At 38.6% G+C, this 18678-nt stretch overlaps 1 protein-coding gene across 1 annotated transcript; it reads right to left on the reverse strand.

The window, feature by feature from the left end:
* Positions 1-1830: 1830 nt before the first annotated feature.
* paqr4a (progestin and adipoQ receptor family member IVa) lies at positions 1831-10258 on the reverse strand. The gene is made up of 3 exons (XM_062439450.1): positions 9985-10258; positions 3852-4070; positions 1831-2264 (listed from the first exon to the last, which is right to left on the reverse strand). Exons 1-3 carry the CDS (start codon positions 10256-10258, stop codon positions 1831-1833), a joined length of 927 nt encoding a protein of 308 aa, XP_062295434.1.
* Positions 10259-18678: the final 8420 nt, after the last annotated feature.

Here is an 18678-nt window from a genome sequence, read left to right on the forward strand (position 1 = left end):
GACATAAATAACATCTTAACAAACAAAAAAAAGGGATGCTTACAGTCACAAATAATGCTTTTTTCCCGGCCGATTATACGTGAGGAAATGTATAGAAACCGGTCTTTTCCTACAATATTATTGTGCGACTTAGGAGGGAGGAAAAAAAGAAAAAAAGAGGTTTGTAGGGAGAAAATGAGGAGCTAATCCTCGGGATAATGCACGGTTTGAATGAAACAAAAGCTTTTCTTTGACCTCTTAGTTGATCTGTCAAGCCGGTGATCCTGCAGAGCAACAACGTGCACTGTTCAGGAAGCTGACAGCAACACAGATCTGTATCAGTACGTCATAACGACTCAATAAAAAGCAAAATAAATAGGATATTTAAATAAATATGTAGTGCATATCGTACATATCTGCAGCTTGTCTTAATTTACTTCCAGTGTAAAAGCATTTTTTCAAGTTGGCTTATGTTAAGTGGCAACACTTTAACTGTAGTGCATCCTGCTGCCACATTTACATCTAATGTGCACACGGGGGAATATCAGTGTAAAACATAATAAATAAGCATAAAATTAGGTTTTTCCATTTTAAAATGCACATTCGAGGTTTGCACTGCAGAGCAAATGTGCAGAAAAGTGTTTAAACTGCAAACAACACTCTTTAGCTTTAACATCCTTAAATAAAAGTAAACTGTAGTGACAATCTTCCTTAACATGGACAATTAGGACAATGCATGAACAAAACTTTTTGGCAAACGTAATAATGCAACAAAACAGCACACTTTGTAAACATGTGCACTTTTTCTTTTTTTCTGATTTAAAACATGCCTGAATTTCATTGGCACTGAGTTCAGGTGCAAACTGAGTAACACTGTGTGGTCGAAGCAACCGACAGGAAGTACAACTCATTGCCAACATGCTAGCGCACACACAGGAATGAACCTCGCCTACCACCCACCCACCCTCCCCTCCCTTATTTTCCATTTCCTCGACATCATGTGACAGTGAGGACAATTCACATGTAAATAAAAGAGGCAGTGGCACAAAAAACAAGGAAACAAGAACAATAAACAGTCCAGTAAAACTCAAGTCGAGGTTAATTCCTATCGGACGCAATGAGAACTCTAATGAGTGCTTTTGTGCCGCACTTGAATTATGTACATGTAGTATAAAAATATAGGTGTGACGGTGTCTGAGTGTGAGGGTGATGCATGTGTGTGTGTGTGTGTGATGTTGCTGAGATATGGGACGTGCTGCATAGGTAGCAACGGTGGTGACATCTGAGAGGACTCGAACGTGTGATATCATTTAGCCGCAGAACACGTCGACTAACGCTCAAGTTTAGACTTCTAGTAGTAGTATTATTATTATTATTGTTATTAAGTAAAGGCTTTAAACTTTAAACCCTCGACTTGGAGCCTTCGCTTGAGACTTTACAATGTTTTACACTCAGTCATTTAAGTATTTCCGTGTTGCTGTTGTGTGTGTGTGTGTGTGTGTGTGTGTGTGTGTGTGTGTGTGTGTGTGTGTGTGTCTGTGTGTCCATGTCTGAGAGAGTCAAAAGTAATGTTTGTGCGTGTTACTTGACATACGTTTTGCCTGCGTTTTGCACAAAGTACCGAGATGGACGAAGATATGGACATTCTGAGTTTGAGCGCATGAGGTGATCACATGCACGGATCGGACACATCGTCTCACCTCACAGCACCAGTTCCCCCTGATTTTCCCTCCTTTCCCTTTACTTCTCCAGATCCCCCCCCTCCCCCCTCCCTCCAACACCCCCTTTCCCCCCCAGAGGTCCCGGTGCTCCTTGCAGTGTAAGGAGGAGAGTCGGGGGACGCTGGAGCGGTCAGTCTGAGGGACAGTTGTAGCTGTTGATCCACAGCAGGTCGTCCAGTACGCCCCAGTGCAGGTAGAGGATGGAGCCCACCACCAGTACATGCATGATCTGGTGGCTGTTGCACCAGTAGTCAAAGAGGCCCGGGCGAAAGCGCTCGGGGATGCGTGTGATGTTGATGACCCCGCCCAGCACGGCCAGCGCGTCCATGGTGAGGAAGTGGCGTAGCGACGTGGGGCTGCCGCCGCCCACTCCCGCCCAGCGCAGCAGGAAGAAGGAGAAGCGGAACAGCGCCTGCCAGGCGAAGGAGCGCAGCCGGCGAACGCTGCTCCGAGCCGTGACGGCGCAGTAGATGGCGTGGCTCGACAGCAGGATGTAGACTAAGAGGGCCACGGTGCGGATGAACGGGTAGCACAGCAGGGTGCTGTAGACAATGGGCAGCGCTCCTAAGATGAGAAATCACAGAAACATCAACAAACACATGGAACGGTGACGCCTCGACACTGTAAAGCTGGGAGGGTCAGATAGGTTGAACCGAAGGCGTCCCCCCGCTCTCTCAGGGAGGGTTTAACAGCTTTCAGATCTGCAAATGTGCAAGCATCGCCTGACTGGGTGTTAAATGCAGCACTCAACTCTTGTCATGTGAAAGCTCCTTAAGAAAAACTAAGCTTTCCTGATACTTTGGTGAATGTAGAACTTTATTCAGCGTGAAGGGAAAAGCTGAAAAAAAAGCTTTAAGTTCACAGAGCACTTGAACAGAGGAGCGTTGACTTAGAGGACTGAATATTTCTCTGTTTTATGAGATTCATCTGTAGTTAAAATGATGAAATGAGCCACTTAATCCATCATTTTAATCTTTTCTAAAGCAAAAATTACCACAATTTTCTGATTTTAGCTCCTCAAATGTGACAAGTTAGTTCTTTAATTAGATTTAATATAATTTTTAACTGCTTATCTTTGGGTTTCAGACTGTTTTTCAGACGAGGAAGTAGTTTGTAACTTTGGGCTATGAGTCCATCTATTAACATTTTATTTATTTTTTTAATCACACTATATTTGACTCGATTCCACATCAAAGCTGGAAGTGGTCAATATGATATAATCTATTTTACACATACATATGAAACTAATTAAAGTAAATAAACAGTACAACACAAACACAATGTCTCGCTGACTGACATTTTGACATTGGACAACAACAAAAACACATTTAAAGAACATAGAGTGAAGAGAAAAATGCAAAAAATCTAAATTTTTACAACGAAGTTCTGCATTAAAACCACCAATCAGATGCTTTACCTTAACCCTCACATACTGTTCATATTTGGACTCATAAATAGTCTCTACACCTATTCACATTCATAAATTCCCCATCAGTGTTTGATAAATTCTTAAGGAAAACATGTTTTAATCTTGATTTTTGACTTCTTTTAATAAACACAGGTCAAACTTGTACATTTGCATATATAAAAATGTGTATCAGCTGCACAAATATTTTTAAAAATGTGTATTTTATTTCCATTTTTGTATACTGTGGGTCACTTTAGGAAGTGTTGTACAAAAAAGAATGTGTATAAGGGTTTTTACAGCTCTCAAATGTAAAAATGGGTCACATTTGATCCTGAACAGTGTGTACATTTACCAAAATCATGCATCTCATCTAATGTCACAATATTAATTATTTCTGTCTTTTAATATATATAGCATACCGGCCTAACTGGGTTGTTTGAGATAAATAAATAAATGGAAAATAATGCACCTGTCATTTTTTCTTATAATAGGTTAATATGAGCAGTGTGGGCAGTGGGCAGATCAATATTCATTTTAGAGGTTGGATCATTGGTCAATTGACTCCACAAAGTACTCCGTAGTCAATTTCTGTTTCTGACGAATCAATACTGGTACACCTCCAAGTGAAACACTCCCATGGTAAATCATTCCCAATCGATGGAGAAAAATTCCTCCCACAAAGTAAACAGGGCAGCAATAAGAGCGACGGGCCTACTGCAAAAGATAAAAGGCGGAGGACTCACCCAGTGTGTTGATCATGCAGATTCCACACACGTCAAGTTTGAGAAGGGTGTGGTAGACGGGCTCCCCTCCCTCGTGGTTCATGAAGAGGTGATAGAGTACGGAGCCCAGCTGGGGCGACAGGCATGCCAGGAAGTGGACCACGCCCAACCATGTTACGCTGATCTGAGACCAGGGGATGTTGAGAGGCAGCAGCACCAGGAAGCAAACCAAAGGGATGCCTGAAGACAGAGAGAGAGAGAGAGGGAGAGAGAACAGGTGATTACAGAAGGCGTTAACAGCTGTATCTTAAGATAAAGCTCAGTGTAGCTCAAGGATTTCAACATCTGTCTGTGAACATCTGTCACACTGAATCATTAAGGAGTGGAACAAGTATTCAGATCCTTTACTAAAGTAAAAGCACCAACACAGCTGTTTAAGAATAATTATGAGTGATGTAGTATGCAGTATTACAGTAAAAGTACTGCAGTATTATGAGCGATGTAGTATGCAGTATTACAGTAAAAGTACTGCAGTATTATGAGCGATGTAGTATGCAGTATTACAGTAAAAGTACTGCAGTATTATGAGTGATGTAGTATGCAGTATTACAGTAAAAGTACTGCAGTATTATGAGTGATGTAGTATGCAGTATTACAGTAAAAGTACTGCAGTATTATGAGCGATGTAGTGTGCAGTATTACAGTAAAAGTACTGCAGTATTATGAGCGATGTAGTATGCAGTATTACAGTAAAAGTACTGCAGTATTATGAGCGATGTAGTATGCAGTATTACAGTAAAAGTACTGCAGTATTATGAGCGATGTAGTGTGCAGTATTACAGTAAAAGTACTGCAGTATTATGAGTGATGTAGTATGCAGTATTACAGTAAAAGTACTGCAGTATTATGAGTGATGTAGTATGCAGTATTACAGTAAAAGTACTGCAGTATTATGAGTGATGTAGTATGCAGTATTACAGTAAAAGTACTGCAGTATTATGAGTGATGTAGTATGCAGTATTACAGTAAAAGTACTGCAGTATTATGAGTGATGTAGTATGCAGTATTACAGTAAAAGTACTGCAGTATTATGAGTGATGTAGTATGCAGTATTACAGTAAAAGTACTCCAGTATTATGAGTGACGTAGTATGCAGTATTACAGTAAAAGTACTGCAGTATTATGAGTGATGTAGTATGCAGTATTACAGTAAAAGTAGTGGTTTGGTCCCTCTGACTGATATATTATTATTATGACATCATTAGATTATAAATAGTGAAGCATCAGTGTTAGAGCAGCATGTTACTGTTGGAGCTGCTGGAGGTGGAGCTAGTTTACACTACTTTATATACAGTTAGCTAGTTTACACTACTTTATATACAGTTAGCTAGTTTACACTACTTTATATACAGTTAGCTAGTTTAGTCCAGTGGTTCCCAACCACTGGTCTTTGCTGAAATATTGGATCATTTGAACATTTATTGAAATGAAACCATGTGAGAAGTTTAGAGGGAAAAATCACTATTTGGTGGAGCTGTTAACAACTCATAGACATCTGAAATGTGAGTCTGACTACACACTGCTTTTTGGTTTCATCTTTAACATTGTGTTGTATTTTAAAAGCTTGTTATATTATCCATTGTGTCAAATCTTCATCTGAAAGTAACTAAAGCTGTTAAATAAATATAGTGAAGTAGAAAGTATAAAGTAGCATCACATGGAAATACTCAAGTACAAGCACTTTTAAACTGTACTCAACCAATTGTACTTCATAACTTTCCACCACTCGTACTAAACTAATATTTGTGCAATCATTTAGTAATGTACTCTGCATGTAATTACATATTGTTGACAGTAAAACGTATAAATCCACATCTCTTATTGATTCTTTCCTCTGCAGTGACAAACAGGACACAGATCCTGCACGCTGGTATGAAAACCATCTTCAATCAGCTGAAGCACAAAAAAAAGAAAGAAAAAAACAGAAATTTTGACAAAACCAAATTAAGGTGTCATGTTTACTGCGATGGATTATCTCAACTCAGTACTTCCCGAGCCTGTGAGGCTTTTAAAAAAAATGTTTATTCCCCTCAAGCTGTACAAGAGCGAGTAGCTGCGAACGGCTTCCAACTCTGCTGAGTGTGTGCAGACACCAGCAGGAATAATGTGGAGCGGAGAGGAGGAGGAGGAGGAGGGGGGGGGGGGGGGGGGGGGGGGGGGGGCGCTCTCTCTGGCGCTTACATGACTGGCACTAAGTTTATCAGTGTTACCCTCTGAGAGAAAGACAAGGCTTATCTTCTGATGCAGTGAGGGGCTGTTCTGCTAATGGCTGCGCAGCTGCAACTGAACTTTCCGACATTGCCGGGGGGGGGGGGGGGGGGGGGGGGGCATTGACCGCTATGTGAGCAGATTTCAAACCTTGAAATCTGATCCGCGTAGAAGTTGTTAAAAACATTTATCACCCTACGAAGCACATGTCACGCCACCTTCCTCTGCTTTTTTCTGCTCACTCCACCTTTCCCAATGTCACGGCAGCCAGGTGATACAGGCAATGCCTTCTACATCTATTTTCAGTGTGTTATCTCCCCTCCTCCACCCCCCCCTCCTCCTACAGCGAACCGGCTGCACTCAGGGATGGACACAGAGGAGAGGACATCCTCTAAAGGCCTGCAGCATGAAGCTGGTGAGCTGCAGGCAAAACTACCTGGCTCATGTAACTTGATGACATGATAAAATAAACCTGAGTTACAACAGAAACAGATGTTCCTCTTAAATTATGAAAACTAGACTTACTGGATTAAACATTGCTTCCTCATTTATATAGATACTAACATTTGGGCTGCAACTGATTATTATTTTCATTATCAATTCATCTACAGATTATTTTCTCAGTTAATTAATTAATAGTTTTGAATATTAGGTGTCAGAAAATAGTGAAAATGCCTGTTTTAACTTCCCAGAGTGAGTGGTTCTGAACAAGATCTGCAACTTTATAAATCTGTTGACTATTTTCCTGATTAATCGATTCGTTTTTTATCTCATACAATGTCAGAAAATAGTGAAAAATGTCGATGACCGTTTCCCAAAATGTCTTGTTTCATCCACAACCTAAAGATAATTATTTTACCATGACAGAGGACTAAAGAAACCAAAAAATATTCACATTTGAGAAGCAGGAATCAGAGAATTTTGACTTTATCTCTTAAAAAATGACTCAAAATGATTAATAGTTGATGGAAACAGCTGGTGATTTATTTAATAGTTGGCGACTAATCGATCTATCGAGCCAAAAACTAAAGTTTACTATCATGTACGACAAAGAAAGACCTTAAATCACCGCATCTGAGGCACTAAAACCAGCAACTTTATGGCATATTTTCTCAAAATCTGCAAAAGGCCTTAAAATTAGATTCTTAGACCTTCCTAAAATTGATTATACCTATTTTTAACTTCACTATAATCTTATCAGTGTACTTGCATTCATTCATTGTTTTATTTTCTTCTATTTACCTACTTAACAGCTGTTTCTCAACACCACTGTAAATGAGGATTCCTCTTCAAATGATCTTTCGAGGTAAAATATTTGATTATTTTAACAGTTGCACCTTAATTTTCTTCCAATCGACTAATCGACTTATTGACTAATAGCTGCAGCTCTTACAGGGTTTTTGCATTTGACGTTGCTCAGCTAACGTCACAGGAGTGTAGTAAAGACTTTCCTGATGACTGCTGCAGTTTATTGTGAGAGCTGGCAGCTGAAGCGGTGACCTTCCGACTGTGTGGAAGTGGTCAGATTGAACACGCGGATGACGTGACGTGTCAGCCTCTCAGCAGCGCGAGCTGGTACGTTGATGAGCGCGAGAGGAGACGTGTTTCTGTGTGTGTCATGCTACTGTCAGTCAAATCATATCAGAACAACACGAGGCGGGGCTGCTAACAGACTGATGCACAGATTAACACATTACTGCAATGAATTTTTGGATTTCCCCCACACTCCAAAACCTATTAAAAGACCGCTGGTGGCTTTTAACTTTATTTAGGTGCAGATGGGTTAGGGTTAGGGTTAGCTCTGTCACGTCGTGTGGTGAAGTTCGGTGGAAACCTTTCACGTCCAACTTCGCGTTTTTAACACTTAGTTTTAAAGTTATCTTGCTTGTTCTTGTAAATGTGACCCAAAGCCTCAAATTAATTACAATAAATGCTACTATTAATACCATCAAATTAATAGTTAAAATTCATGCTTTGCTTCACACATTCAATTTTAACGATTATTTTCCATGACAATCCATCAATCTGTCTGTTACTTTTTCTATTTATCAATTAGTCAAAAGTCAAAAAAGTCAAAACCTAAAGATATTCACATTTGAGCATTTTCTGCTTCACAATGTACTGAACCAATTAACTGATTATCAAAATAGGTGTTGATTAATTATATATCAATTCGACTAATTGCTGCAGCTGTAATCATTTTGGTCATTAAATGTCAGAAAATTGTGAAACATGTCCGTCATTGCTTCCTAAAGCTCAGTGTGATTGAGCTTCTTTTGTCCAAAGATATTTAATGTAATTTTTTATCAAACACATCCTTACAACTGTGAAGCTGGAAGTTAAGGATAAACGTTTAAAAACTTAAATGATTACTATTAGCTAGCCAACTATTTTGATAATTGAGTAATGATTTTGAGTTTTTTATTAAGACAAAAAAGTCCAGATTCTGATTCCAGCTGTTTCTTTAGTCCTCTGTGACAGTAAACTGAATATATTCAGGTTGTAAACAAAAAAGACATGTGAGGTCATCACCTTGTCTTTAAAAAAACAGTGATCGACATTTTTCACCACTTTCTGACATTTTATGAACCAAACAACTAATCTATTAATGGGAGAAAACAATCAACAATGTATACATTACAATAAAAGTGAGTTGCAGCTCTAATAATTGATGATTTTCAGCAAAGAACAGAAACTGTGGCAACTTTTAAAAGTGACTTGATCACAAACACTGCCTCAGCTTGTTAAACACAGCCTCCCAGTTTAAAGTAAACAGGAGTTCTCAACCTTTTTTAGGTGTCAATGAACCCCAAACTAATGCACATCAGGCCACAGACCATATCTAATAGGAAGTAGTCTCAGGGATTCCCAATTATAAGATGTAGTTATTCCATGACTGTCTTTACTGCAGATTGGCAGACTAACAGTGAAGAGAGCGACACTTATGGACATTAGTCATTACAGATTCTCTCACTGGGATAACTTTTAGTCAATGAAATAACAGTGAAATGAAAAATATTCCCCTCTGAAGCCTCCTCAAAACCAATAATGTAGACTGTCTCACTTCCTCATCTTATCTTACATCATTGTGTTATGTTATATAACATATATATATATGTGTTATATAGCACCAATAAAGATTAAAGACTGTTAATAGGGGTATTTCACATTGCTATGACTTTCAAATAGTTGAGTTATTAATGTTTTCTGTTTGCTGTGTGTTTTATAACAAAAAAAAATTGAATTATGGCACTTTTCTTAATTAAAACAACTCGTACTAATACATATGTGTGAATTTATCTAGCATGTGGGTTGGAAATTAATGATTTGTGTGTGTGTGTGTGTGTGTGTGTGTGTGTGTGTGTGTGTGTGTGTGTGTGTGTGTGTGTGTGTGTGTGTGGCTTCGTGACTCTTTTAAAAAAAAAACATTTGACAGCCACTCAGCATGCTCCTGCAGGTACAGCAGCTACAACATCTTGCACTTGTGTGTGTGGGCTCATAACTCAAAAGTCACACAAGCCTATAACACAGAGAATTGTTTGAATTTATCTAGCATATGTGGGTCAGAAATTAAGAATTTGTGTGTGTGTGTGTGTGTGTGTGTGTGGCTTCGTGACTCTTTTAAAAAAAAACATTTGACAGCCACTCAGCATGCTCCTGCAGGTACAGCAGCTACAACATCTTGCACTTGTGTCTGTGTGTGTGTGTGTGGCTTCATGACTTCTTTTTTTTTAACATTTGACAGCCACTCAGCATGCTCCTGCAGGTAAAGCACCTACAACATCTTGCACTTGTGTGTGGGCTCATAACTCTAAAAGCCACACAAGCACACACACACAGAGAAATATCACCTCACCTGCTCACACACTATATATCAGGCACTCACCGTGAGTGTATATGTTCCCAAGTTCATTGTGCAGGTAAAACAGGCTCCTGATGCAGTCTTGCACGGAGGAGATTGGCCGATATCCCGTTAAGACGTATTTGTTAAACTGAAGATGTGGAGGTGAGTTCGCCCAGTCCAGCAGCCTGGGTCCATTTAAAAATGCCATAGCAAACAAGACTGTTAAAAGGACGCCGCCAAATAAGTAAAAAACAGACTGGACGCCTATATACACGTTTAATAAGATTATTGCGACTAAAACCTTGTGGGATACCATTGGTGTTGGTGTGTATTTAGAGTTTTTTTCCCCTTTTTTTAAATGTTGTGCAGTTGTGCTGAGCAGGTGTAGTCTCTCAGCACAAGCCGGTGTTCCTCCTCTTCTTTGCTGTGAAGCTCCGGTGCCGGTGTCGGTGTCATCCGCAGGGCTGCAGGCAGACTCGGCCAGCCACGGACATGCTGCTGCTGCTGCTGCTGCTGCAAACTCGGGATTATCATTACATGTGGCATCTAGGCTGATGTCAGGGTGTTGGTGGTGTTCGTGTTGGTGGTGGTGTTGGTGGTGGTGGTGGTGGTGGAACCTGGACCCCATGAGAGACTTGCAGACAAAATGTTGCTCGTCATGTTGATGTAAAAGAAGCTGCTTCCTCGTTGGTTATTGCATTGCAAGGGGCAGCCGGCTCGTACGTGTCCCGGGCTGCAGGGATGCTGAGCGGCAGCCTCCGTCCATTCAGCTCCGGAGGATGCTATATAGCTGCTGGGATCCTTAGCGGTCAAATAGATAGAAAAAAACGGGATTCAAACACACACACACACATATATATATACACACACTCTCTCACATACACACACATTTACATACATGCATGCACACGCACAAACACGCATACACACACACACACACGCACGGTCGGGTCAGGTCTGCTTGCAGGCTTTCGTAACGCTATTAAAAAAAAGCAGCAGATGAGCTCCGTGATTTTGGAGCGGCGGTTTTTGGGAAGGACTGCAGGCTAAGCGAGGCGTCCTGTGGTCGCCGGAGATGAAGATATCTGAGCCGGTTGACTCCAAACACGCACGGTCCGATCCGCAGAGCGATTATTTACTTTCTTCAACTTCGCTTTTATCCATTTATTGTTCACCATTATCCCCGGCTCGCGGTATTTCTTTCCCTGGCGGCCTTTAGGTCCCCTGCATCGCCTTTACCTCGGTGTCAAGCTGCATGTAATACACGTGACGACACATCCGGTCACTGCTTTCGAAATAAAACCTGCATCTATTAAAGTAAAATCACATTTGGTTTGGTTTAGTTTTATTAGGATCACCCATTAGCTGCAGGGTCCGACCATAAGCATGAAAGTGCACAAAGCATACCAAAATATAACATTAAAACATAATAAAGTAAAAAAGTAGATATGTATACCTATACATACACACCTATACATACACATATACATACACACCTATACATACACCTATACATACACACCTATACACATATACATACACATATACATACACACCTATACATAGGACATACACACCTATACATATACATACACACCTATACATAGGACATACACACCTATACATATACATACACATACACATATATTTACATACATTCTGGTTTATAAGTAAAGACATTATCTAATTTTTTTTAACCTATCATCATTATTAGACATTAATAGAATATTATTATTATTTACAATGTACTCCTTAAACTAACACTTCATTTGTGTTATTTATGGCAGCAATTAACCAGCCAAAGCGATATGGATGTCTGGGTTCCATTGCTTAACCTAATGCCACTGGGACTCGGCCCCGGATAAGTGGCAGATAATGAATGGATGGATGGATTGATGGTTACAATTAACCATCCGAAGCCTCTGTATTGCCCAAACACCCCCCTCTTGCTAGCAGGGAATTGCGATTAAGGAGGAGCACTACATGAGCATAGTGTCTTAACAGCTTCATAATATGCAATCAGGGTTGCAAAAACGAATACAATAGAGTTGCAAGCCTGCACAGGCAGAGGTGTGGTTACAGCAATTGTGCATGTTTGGTGTGGCCTATGTGTGTGGTGGGGCCCAATGTGATGTCTTTTCATGGGATGAGGCACAAAATCTCTGGCAGCACTACTGTGTAATGGAGCCGGACTGTGTGCATGCATACTGACAGGATACAAAATTGTGTGTGTGTGTGCAAAAAAGCAGAATATAAATAGAAGTATAAATACTGTGCATGCAGAAAGACAGAAAACACACTCACTGGCCTCTTCATTAGGAACCCCTCTGCTATCTGATTCAATCCAATACAACAGCCCTGCTTTAAATTATACATTTATGAAATTTATACATTTTCAGTTTTTGTTTAACATTGTCAGAAAGGTGATACTTCTACTTTATGTTTATTATTGAGGTCATAGTGGGTGATGGTGGTGTATTAGGGTGTATTATATTGAATGGTAACCATAACCTTAACCCTAACCCATGTCCACGCCATTAACATACATGAGAGGGGCAAAATATTAGGATACCTAATGAGGAAGCTGGTAACTGTAAATACAAATATAAAGGCTCTGCATGCATGCTGACATGATGAAAGAATTTGCAATAACGCCAGATATAAATAGAAGCATAAGGACTGTACATGCATATCGTCATGATTTCAGCTGTGCATGTGCAAAAATATATAAATAGAAGTTTACATTCTGTGTGCATGCATATTGACATGATAAAAGACCATGAGTGTGCAAAAACGCAAAATATAAATGGAAGTATAAAGACTGCATACATGTATATTGTCACAATATCAAAATATGTGTGCAAAACAGCAGAATATAAATAGAAATATAAAGACTGTACATGCATATTGACGCAATATAAATATGTGTGCAATAAACAACTGTGTGCATGCATATTGACATGATACAAAACTGTGTTTGCAAAAAACTGAATATGAATACAAATAAATACCAAAGTTGATATAAAGTTAAATTTGAGGGTAAATAAACGATGTATGTGTATTAAGCAGATGTATATGTACGATTTAACTATTTAAAAATATAAAATCTATCTACATCTACACAGACAGTATGAATTTGAATGAAATATGGAGATGGGGTGACTGGGGTGGTCCTGGTTCTGGGGGGCTTTCATTCTGATTTTCCTGATTTCTTTCATTTATTCAACGATACATAAACTCTCATTCATGCTTTTGTCTCCAGCCAGCTAGATTACCATAACTCATTATTTTTGCCGGACTGCCCCAAAATTCAATCAATCAATAGCCTCCATTTCTCACTAAATACAGCAGCTGAGGATTCTAACAAGCACATTTCCCTAGATTCTCGCCTCATTGCATTGGTTATCTGAGATGAATTGATTTTAAAATTTTCACTGCTTGCTTTTGACTCACTTAGCGGCCTTGTGACATTTCACTAAACGGTGTCAGGTTGGGGTTAATACCATCATTTTATGAGCAATAAAACGTTTTTTTTTTGTCTTTGGTTTCACTTAAATCACAAAGCAAACAGTCTTTTCTCTCTTCTTTTCTGCTGACAGTAATCTACAAACATCTTTGACCTTTTAGATACATTTTGCTTCACGTAAAACACCACAATGTGGTTTTCATCATCAGACAGCATGTTCTAAATTTAGATTTCTACCAAACTTTCTTTGCACATCAGTCACAGTTTGCACAGTTTGCAGCATGAATATTAGACTACCAAATCATTACAGACCACTACATTTATCAAATAAACCTACTGATGGCTTATATATGACAACAGTATAGTGTTGGTTTGTATAATGCTGTGGTGTTCAACATAGTTTTGCAATTTGAGACACAGCATATGTCAGCTAGATATTCAATCATTAGTAACTGATTGGCAACTATCTTGGTAATGGATTAATAATTTAAGACATTTTTCCAGCACAAATTAAAAAATTCAGGTTATAAAATGTGAGAATTTCCTGCATTTCCTGGTCTTGCATGATAGTGAATTGAATATTTTGGGGATTTTTGGACACTAATAATATCATTAATTAATAATTAACATAATCACTCATATTGTGATGGGCATTTTTCAGTTTTCTGATGATTTATAGATCATACGATTAGTCAATTAATTGAAAAAAATAATAATTAAAAAACTTCCAGTTAGTTGTATCCCAAATGTCAACAGTAGGCCCATCGTCCCAGGTTGTATGTATTATGTAGTATATAGGAGCAGATTGCAGTGATAGCAGCAAGTATATTATTATTTTAAATTTTCACACAGGTATTGAAGCAGGCAGTTAAGATCAGCGAGACTATACATAACTCACTGTTCAGTTGAGTTTAGCTTAAGACGGTAAACACAAATACACGGACAAATATTTGCTTATTTGCTACCTATACCTGCTCCACCTTCTGTGCACATTGTGTGTGTACACTGTCAACAAGTCCTCCTGCACAGATGTGTCGGTTACTTCATGATAATTTGTTTAAACACAAGTTTGCATCATGTGAGAACAATGTGAATTAAGACTGTAAAGCTGAGCACAAGGCCTCTCTAGAAGACTTTCTTATAATAAGCAAGTATGTTAGTTAGTGAGGGGTTCAAAAGAGGGGAAGAATTTACACAATGATTGAATGTATGACTGTTTTGGTCATGGACTTCATACACTTTCTGTAATAAAACATCTAAAAGCCTAACAGATGGGGATCCATGGTCTAATTTGTGTCAGATTAGGGATCACATTTGCACTTAATGAACTCACACAAACCAGCAGAGACACAATCGACCTGTAGCTGCCCACACTGACTTTTATTTTTTCTGATCCACTTTTAGTTTGAAGGCAAACTCTCTTAACTTCCTGTCCTGCTCTGATGGACTGAGAGCAAAATTCCAGGACTGACCTACAGCTGCCTTCAAAGCGGCCGGAAATATTGCAATTGTCACCTTTGCTCACATGAATGATGCAAACAGGAAACAAGAGAAAACAGTTGTAAATTACTACTAATAACAGATTTAATTACAGCAACACAATGTGTGTTTCTTTGTGTAGTTATATAAATAAATGAGGTCATCCCTCCATGAATGTTACAAAACACCTGTCTTGAATTTTCTGAAAACTATAATTATCCCGTAGAAACAAATACTATTTATTGTGTAGGCTAATTATGGAGAATGATAAATTATGGGAGATTTTAATGATGAAGAATATCAACTTAAACTTCAAGTTGGCCTCTGATGTGCTGTTGTAGGTGAAGGTCATTTCCCCACTGTGTTAAAAAAAAAAGCAAAAAATGACAAGAATTACCATGCTCATGAATAAGGTGCTGTCGTGGGGCTCACAGTTGGATGCCTACCCGCTGTATATTTTAATTAATATTCACACACTGCAAAACTCACATGTGAAGTACTGGAGAACATCAAAGGCATGCTGCCAATCCATCAAAAGACCCTGTATTCACATTTATTGTGTTAAAATAATAATCTGTAGTGTAAAACCTGCAGGTCTATAAATCCAGATGCATGAAGATGTAAATGCAATGCTCAAATTCATGCTTAGTACATCAGATTTCAACAAAATTGCTTTTAATACTGCACAAAAAACAAGGATTCTGAGGCAGATGTTAATAAAGACAGCAGGAGCTCAGAAACTGAAGTTTCCGAGGAGCACCTTAAGGCAGCGGGTGACGCAGTGTAATCCTCTAATGGGAGAGGGCTGTTGAGGATGAATCACACCACCTCCACCTCTCACCCCTCTCTGACCATATAACATGAAGCCGCCTACAACCCCACTTCTGAGAAACTGTGACAAAGAAAAACCTCCGTTTTCTCCAGACAGGCTCACATGTCCCATGTTGTACAGATGTGGTTTAGATTTAAAAAAGAAATAATAGAAGATGTTTAGATCACAAATTCACACATTACATGTATATTAAACATGAAGTGCCTTCATATTATACATGTTTACGTGTTTATTTTTTAAATAGTTCCTCTCCAGTGGTAAAAGTACCAATACAGCACTGTAAACATACTTCCTTACAAGTAAAAATTCTGCTTGAAATTTTTCCTGCATTGAAGGTGCAGTATGTAGAATTCATAGAGTTGTCAGAAATGGAATATAATACCCAGTATGTGTTAATTAGTGTCTAATCCCATGAAAATAAGTATACGAATAAGAATAAACCCTAAAGAGAAAGAATTAACCTTCCATGGAGCCCGCCAAGTTTAGTTTATTCCAGTGGTTTCCAGGGTAGCTGTTGGGTCGCTCCATAAGATCACCAGATAAATCTGAGAGGAAAGAAGAAAAAACAAAGAGAAATAGTGAAATTTTGGATCATTTAAACATTTATTGAAATGAAACCATGTGAGAGGTTTAGAGGGAAAAATCACTATTTGGTGGAGCTGTTAACAACTCATAGACATCTGAAATGTGAGCCCGACTACACACTGCTTTACTGGTTTCATCTTTAACAATGTGTTGTATTTTAAAAGCTTGTTATATTTTCCATTGTGTCAAATCTTCATCTGAAAAGTAACTAAAGCTGTCAAATCAATGTAGTGGAGCAGAAAGTACAATATGTCCCTCTGAAATGTAGAGGAGTGGAAGTAGAAAGTAGCATCACATGGAAATACTCAAGTAAAGTACAAAAGTACCACAAAACTCTAATTAACCACAGTACTTGAGTAAATGTACTTAATTACTTTCCACCACTGTTCCTCTTGCACTGCTACATTAACGTTTGAATCCATGCATTTTCTGTTTACACTGTTTTTGTATAACATATGTTAATTATTGTTTTTTTTAAATTAATTTGTTTAGTAACAATAAATACATAACAGTTATATGTTATATGTATGCAATGTTCAGTCAGGCATGGCTAATTGATTGGTTTTACATTGTCCTGCTCTCATCTGGTCATAGCTCTTTCACTTGAGAGAAATGACTGTTTGCATGGATGAAACTATCAAGCTACTGTTATTTCAAGCTACTGCTATTTTCTGCCCCCCTCAAAACCCACTGTCTTCTCACCCCCTCCTCATTATGTCCTGCTCGGTTTTATTTGTCTTATAAAACATGGACCACTGCTTTCAATTCTCACAGTCGGTTTCACGCTTGCAGCGTGGACAGGCAAGAGAAGGTGAGTCTATGCTGATTTTTAAAAAACATTTTTTAACTTGATTTGAAAATATGTAACCTTAGATGCCATTTTTTATGATAATTATTTATACAGCAGTAAAAAGGTTCACAGTAAAACAAGGAATACAAAAAAAATTAAATCCAAAATGTAGTAGGACATTTTCAGAGTATCTCAAGCAGCATTCGGGCTCATAGGGAGTTACCAGATCACATATGTAAGCAGGTGCCTGATTGTGCAAGGCTTATAAAAAGAAGCAGTAAAATCTTACGCTTCGTTCACATATCAAAAGACTGATAGCCTTTAAAGCTTGTTTTTAAGATGTTTCATGTGCTTGAGAGTCTAAAGTGCATTGCAATTGTAATGCGTGGAGGAGATAAAAGCAAGAATGGCCTTCTCTAGATTTGCAAATGAAAGGAACGGCCTTATCGTTGGTTCAATGCAAATGCAGCAGAACTGCATTCATTTATTAACCTTAGCATCAGAAACCCACTCAGAGTGGAAAATCATAGATTATGCACTTACTCATTTAACTGCAGTAAATTTATGGACATCCAGTTCTTAATTTCAGCAAAGCAAGAAATAACACAGCAAACATTGGTGGTACTGGGTTGTACAGATGTGTATGGAGGACCACAAGGGTCACGGAAAGAGGAATAACGCGTTTCATTAATTAATAAGTAATTATACAATTAAAAAAAGGTATTATTTAAAAATGCAGTTTTAAAAACAGAAATTAATAACTGAATTAAGAATACAACTCAGGCATTTAAAAAGGCGATTCCGTTTTCTATTTGTATTTCCATTACTTGTTGCTTTTCCTTATTCTATTCGCTAATCGATTTGCTGAGTCATTTACCCTCTCCATTTCGCCTCATCATTGCCTTATATGGTAAAAACTTTGCAAATGCAAATTGGCCATGAGCTGAGATGTAAGAAGCTATCTGATTGGCTATCACCGGACATTCAGATGTTGGAGGGACGCTGTTCAGACTGCAGTGTAGCTGAGATCAGAACAGAAACTTAAAACAGTTGCGATTTTTGCAGCGGGACCGTTTTTAGATCTATTAGACAGATGAAAGATAAATCCAGAGCCACATCACGGATGGGAACATAGTTTTTTCCAGACAGCTGATTGATGAAGACATTGTGGTCCACTGCATTGAAGGCTGAGCTGAGATCAAGGAGAATTAAAACAGATTATATGCCTGCATCTGCAGCAAGCAGTAAATCATTGGTACGATGACCAGTTCAGTCCCAGTGATGTGTGGAGAGTGAAAGTTGTTACCGTAGTTACCCGTTCCCCACTTGTAAAAAGCATTCTGGTTGTACAACTGCGAAATTGGGATTTTTCATGAAAGCTCAAATATCCATTGTTCAATCTAATTAAACCCACATTTTTGTTGTTTATAATTTTGTCAATGCACAGTATTTCAAACCCTTAAACAACTAACTCAGTTATTATACAACCTCCCCAAGTCAGCCATGAATGCTCACAAGTCTTAAACATGTTCATATCTTTTCAACTTTTTCAGGTTCGCATCTGTCAGCCAACTTAACTTCAAC

This window comes from Scomber scombrus, chromosome 18 (assembly GCF_963691925.1).
Source record: "Scomber scombrus chromosome 18, fScoSco1.1, whole genome shotgun sequence".
Lineage (NCBI taxonomy): Eukaryota > Metazoa > Chordata > Actinopteri > Scombriformes > Scombridae > Scomber > Scomber scombrus.

What these genes read in the sequence shown, in the direction of transcription:
- paqr4a (XM_062439450.1), bottom strand. Translation starts at nt 10,258, where the DNA reads ATGGTATCCCACAAGGTTTTAGTCGCAATAATCTTATTAAACGTGTAT. An exon ending in TGGGAACATATACACTCACG is followed by an intron (nt 4,071 to 9,984) that starts GTGAGTGCCTGA and finishes CTCTGTCTTCAG; the next exon opens with GCATCCCTTTGGTTTGCTTC. An exon ending in CTGCATGATCAACACACTGG is followed by an intron (nt 2,265 to 3,851) that starts GTGAGTCCTCCG and finishes TTCTCATCTTAG; the next exon opens with GAGCGCTGCCCATTGTCTAC.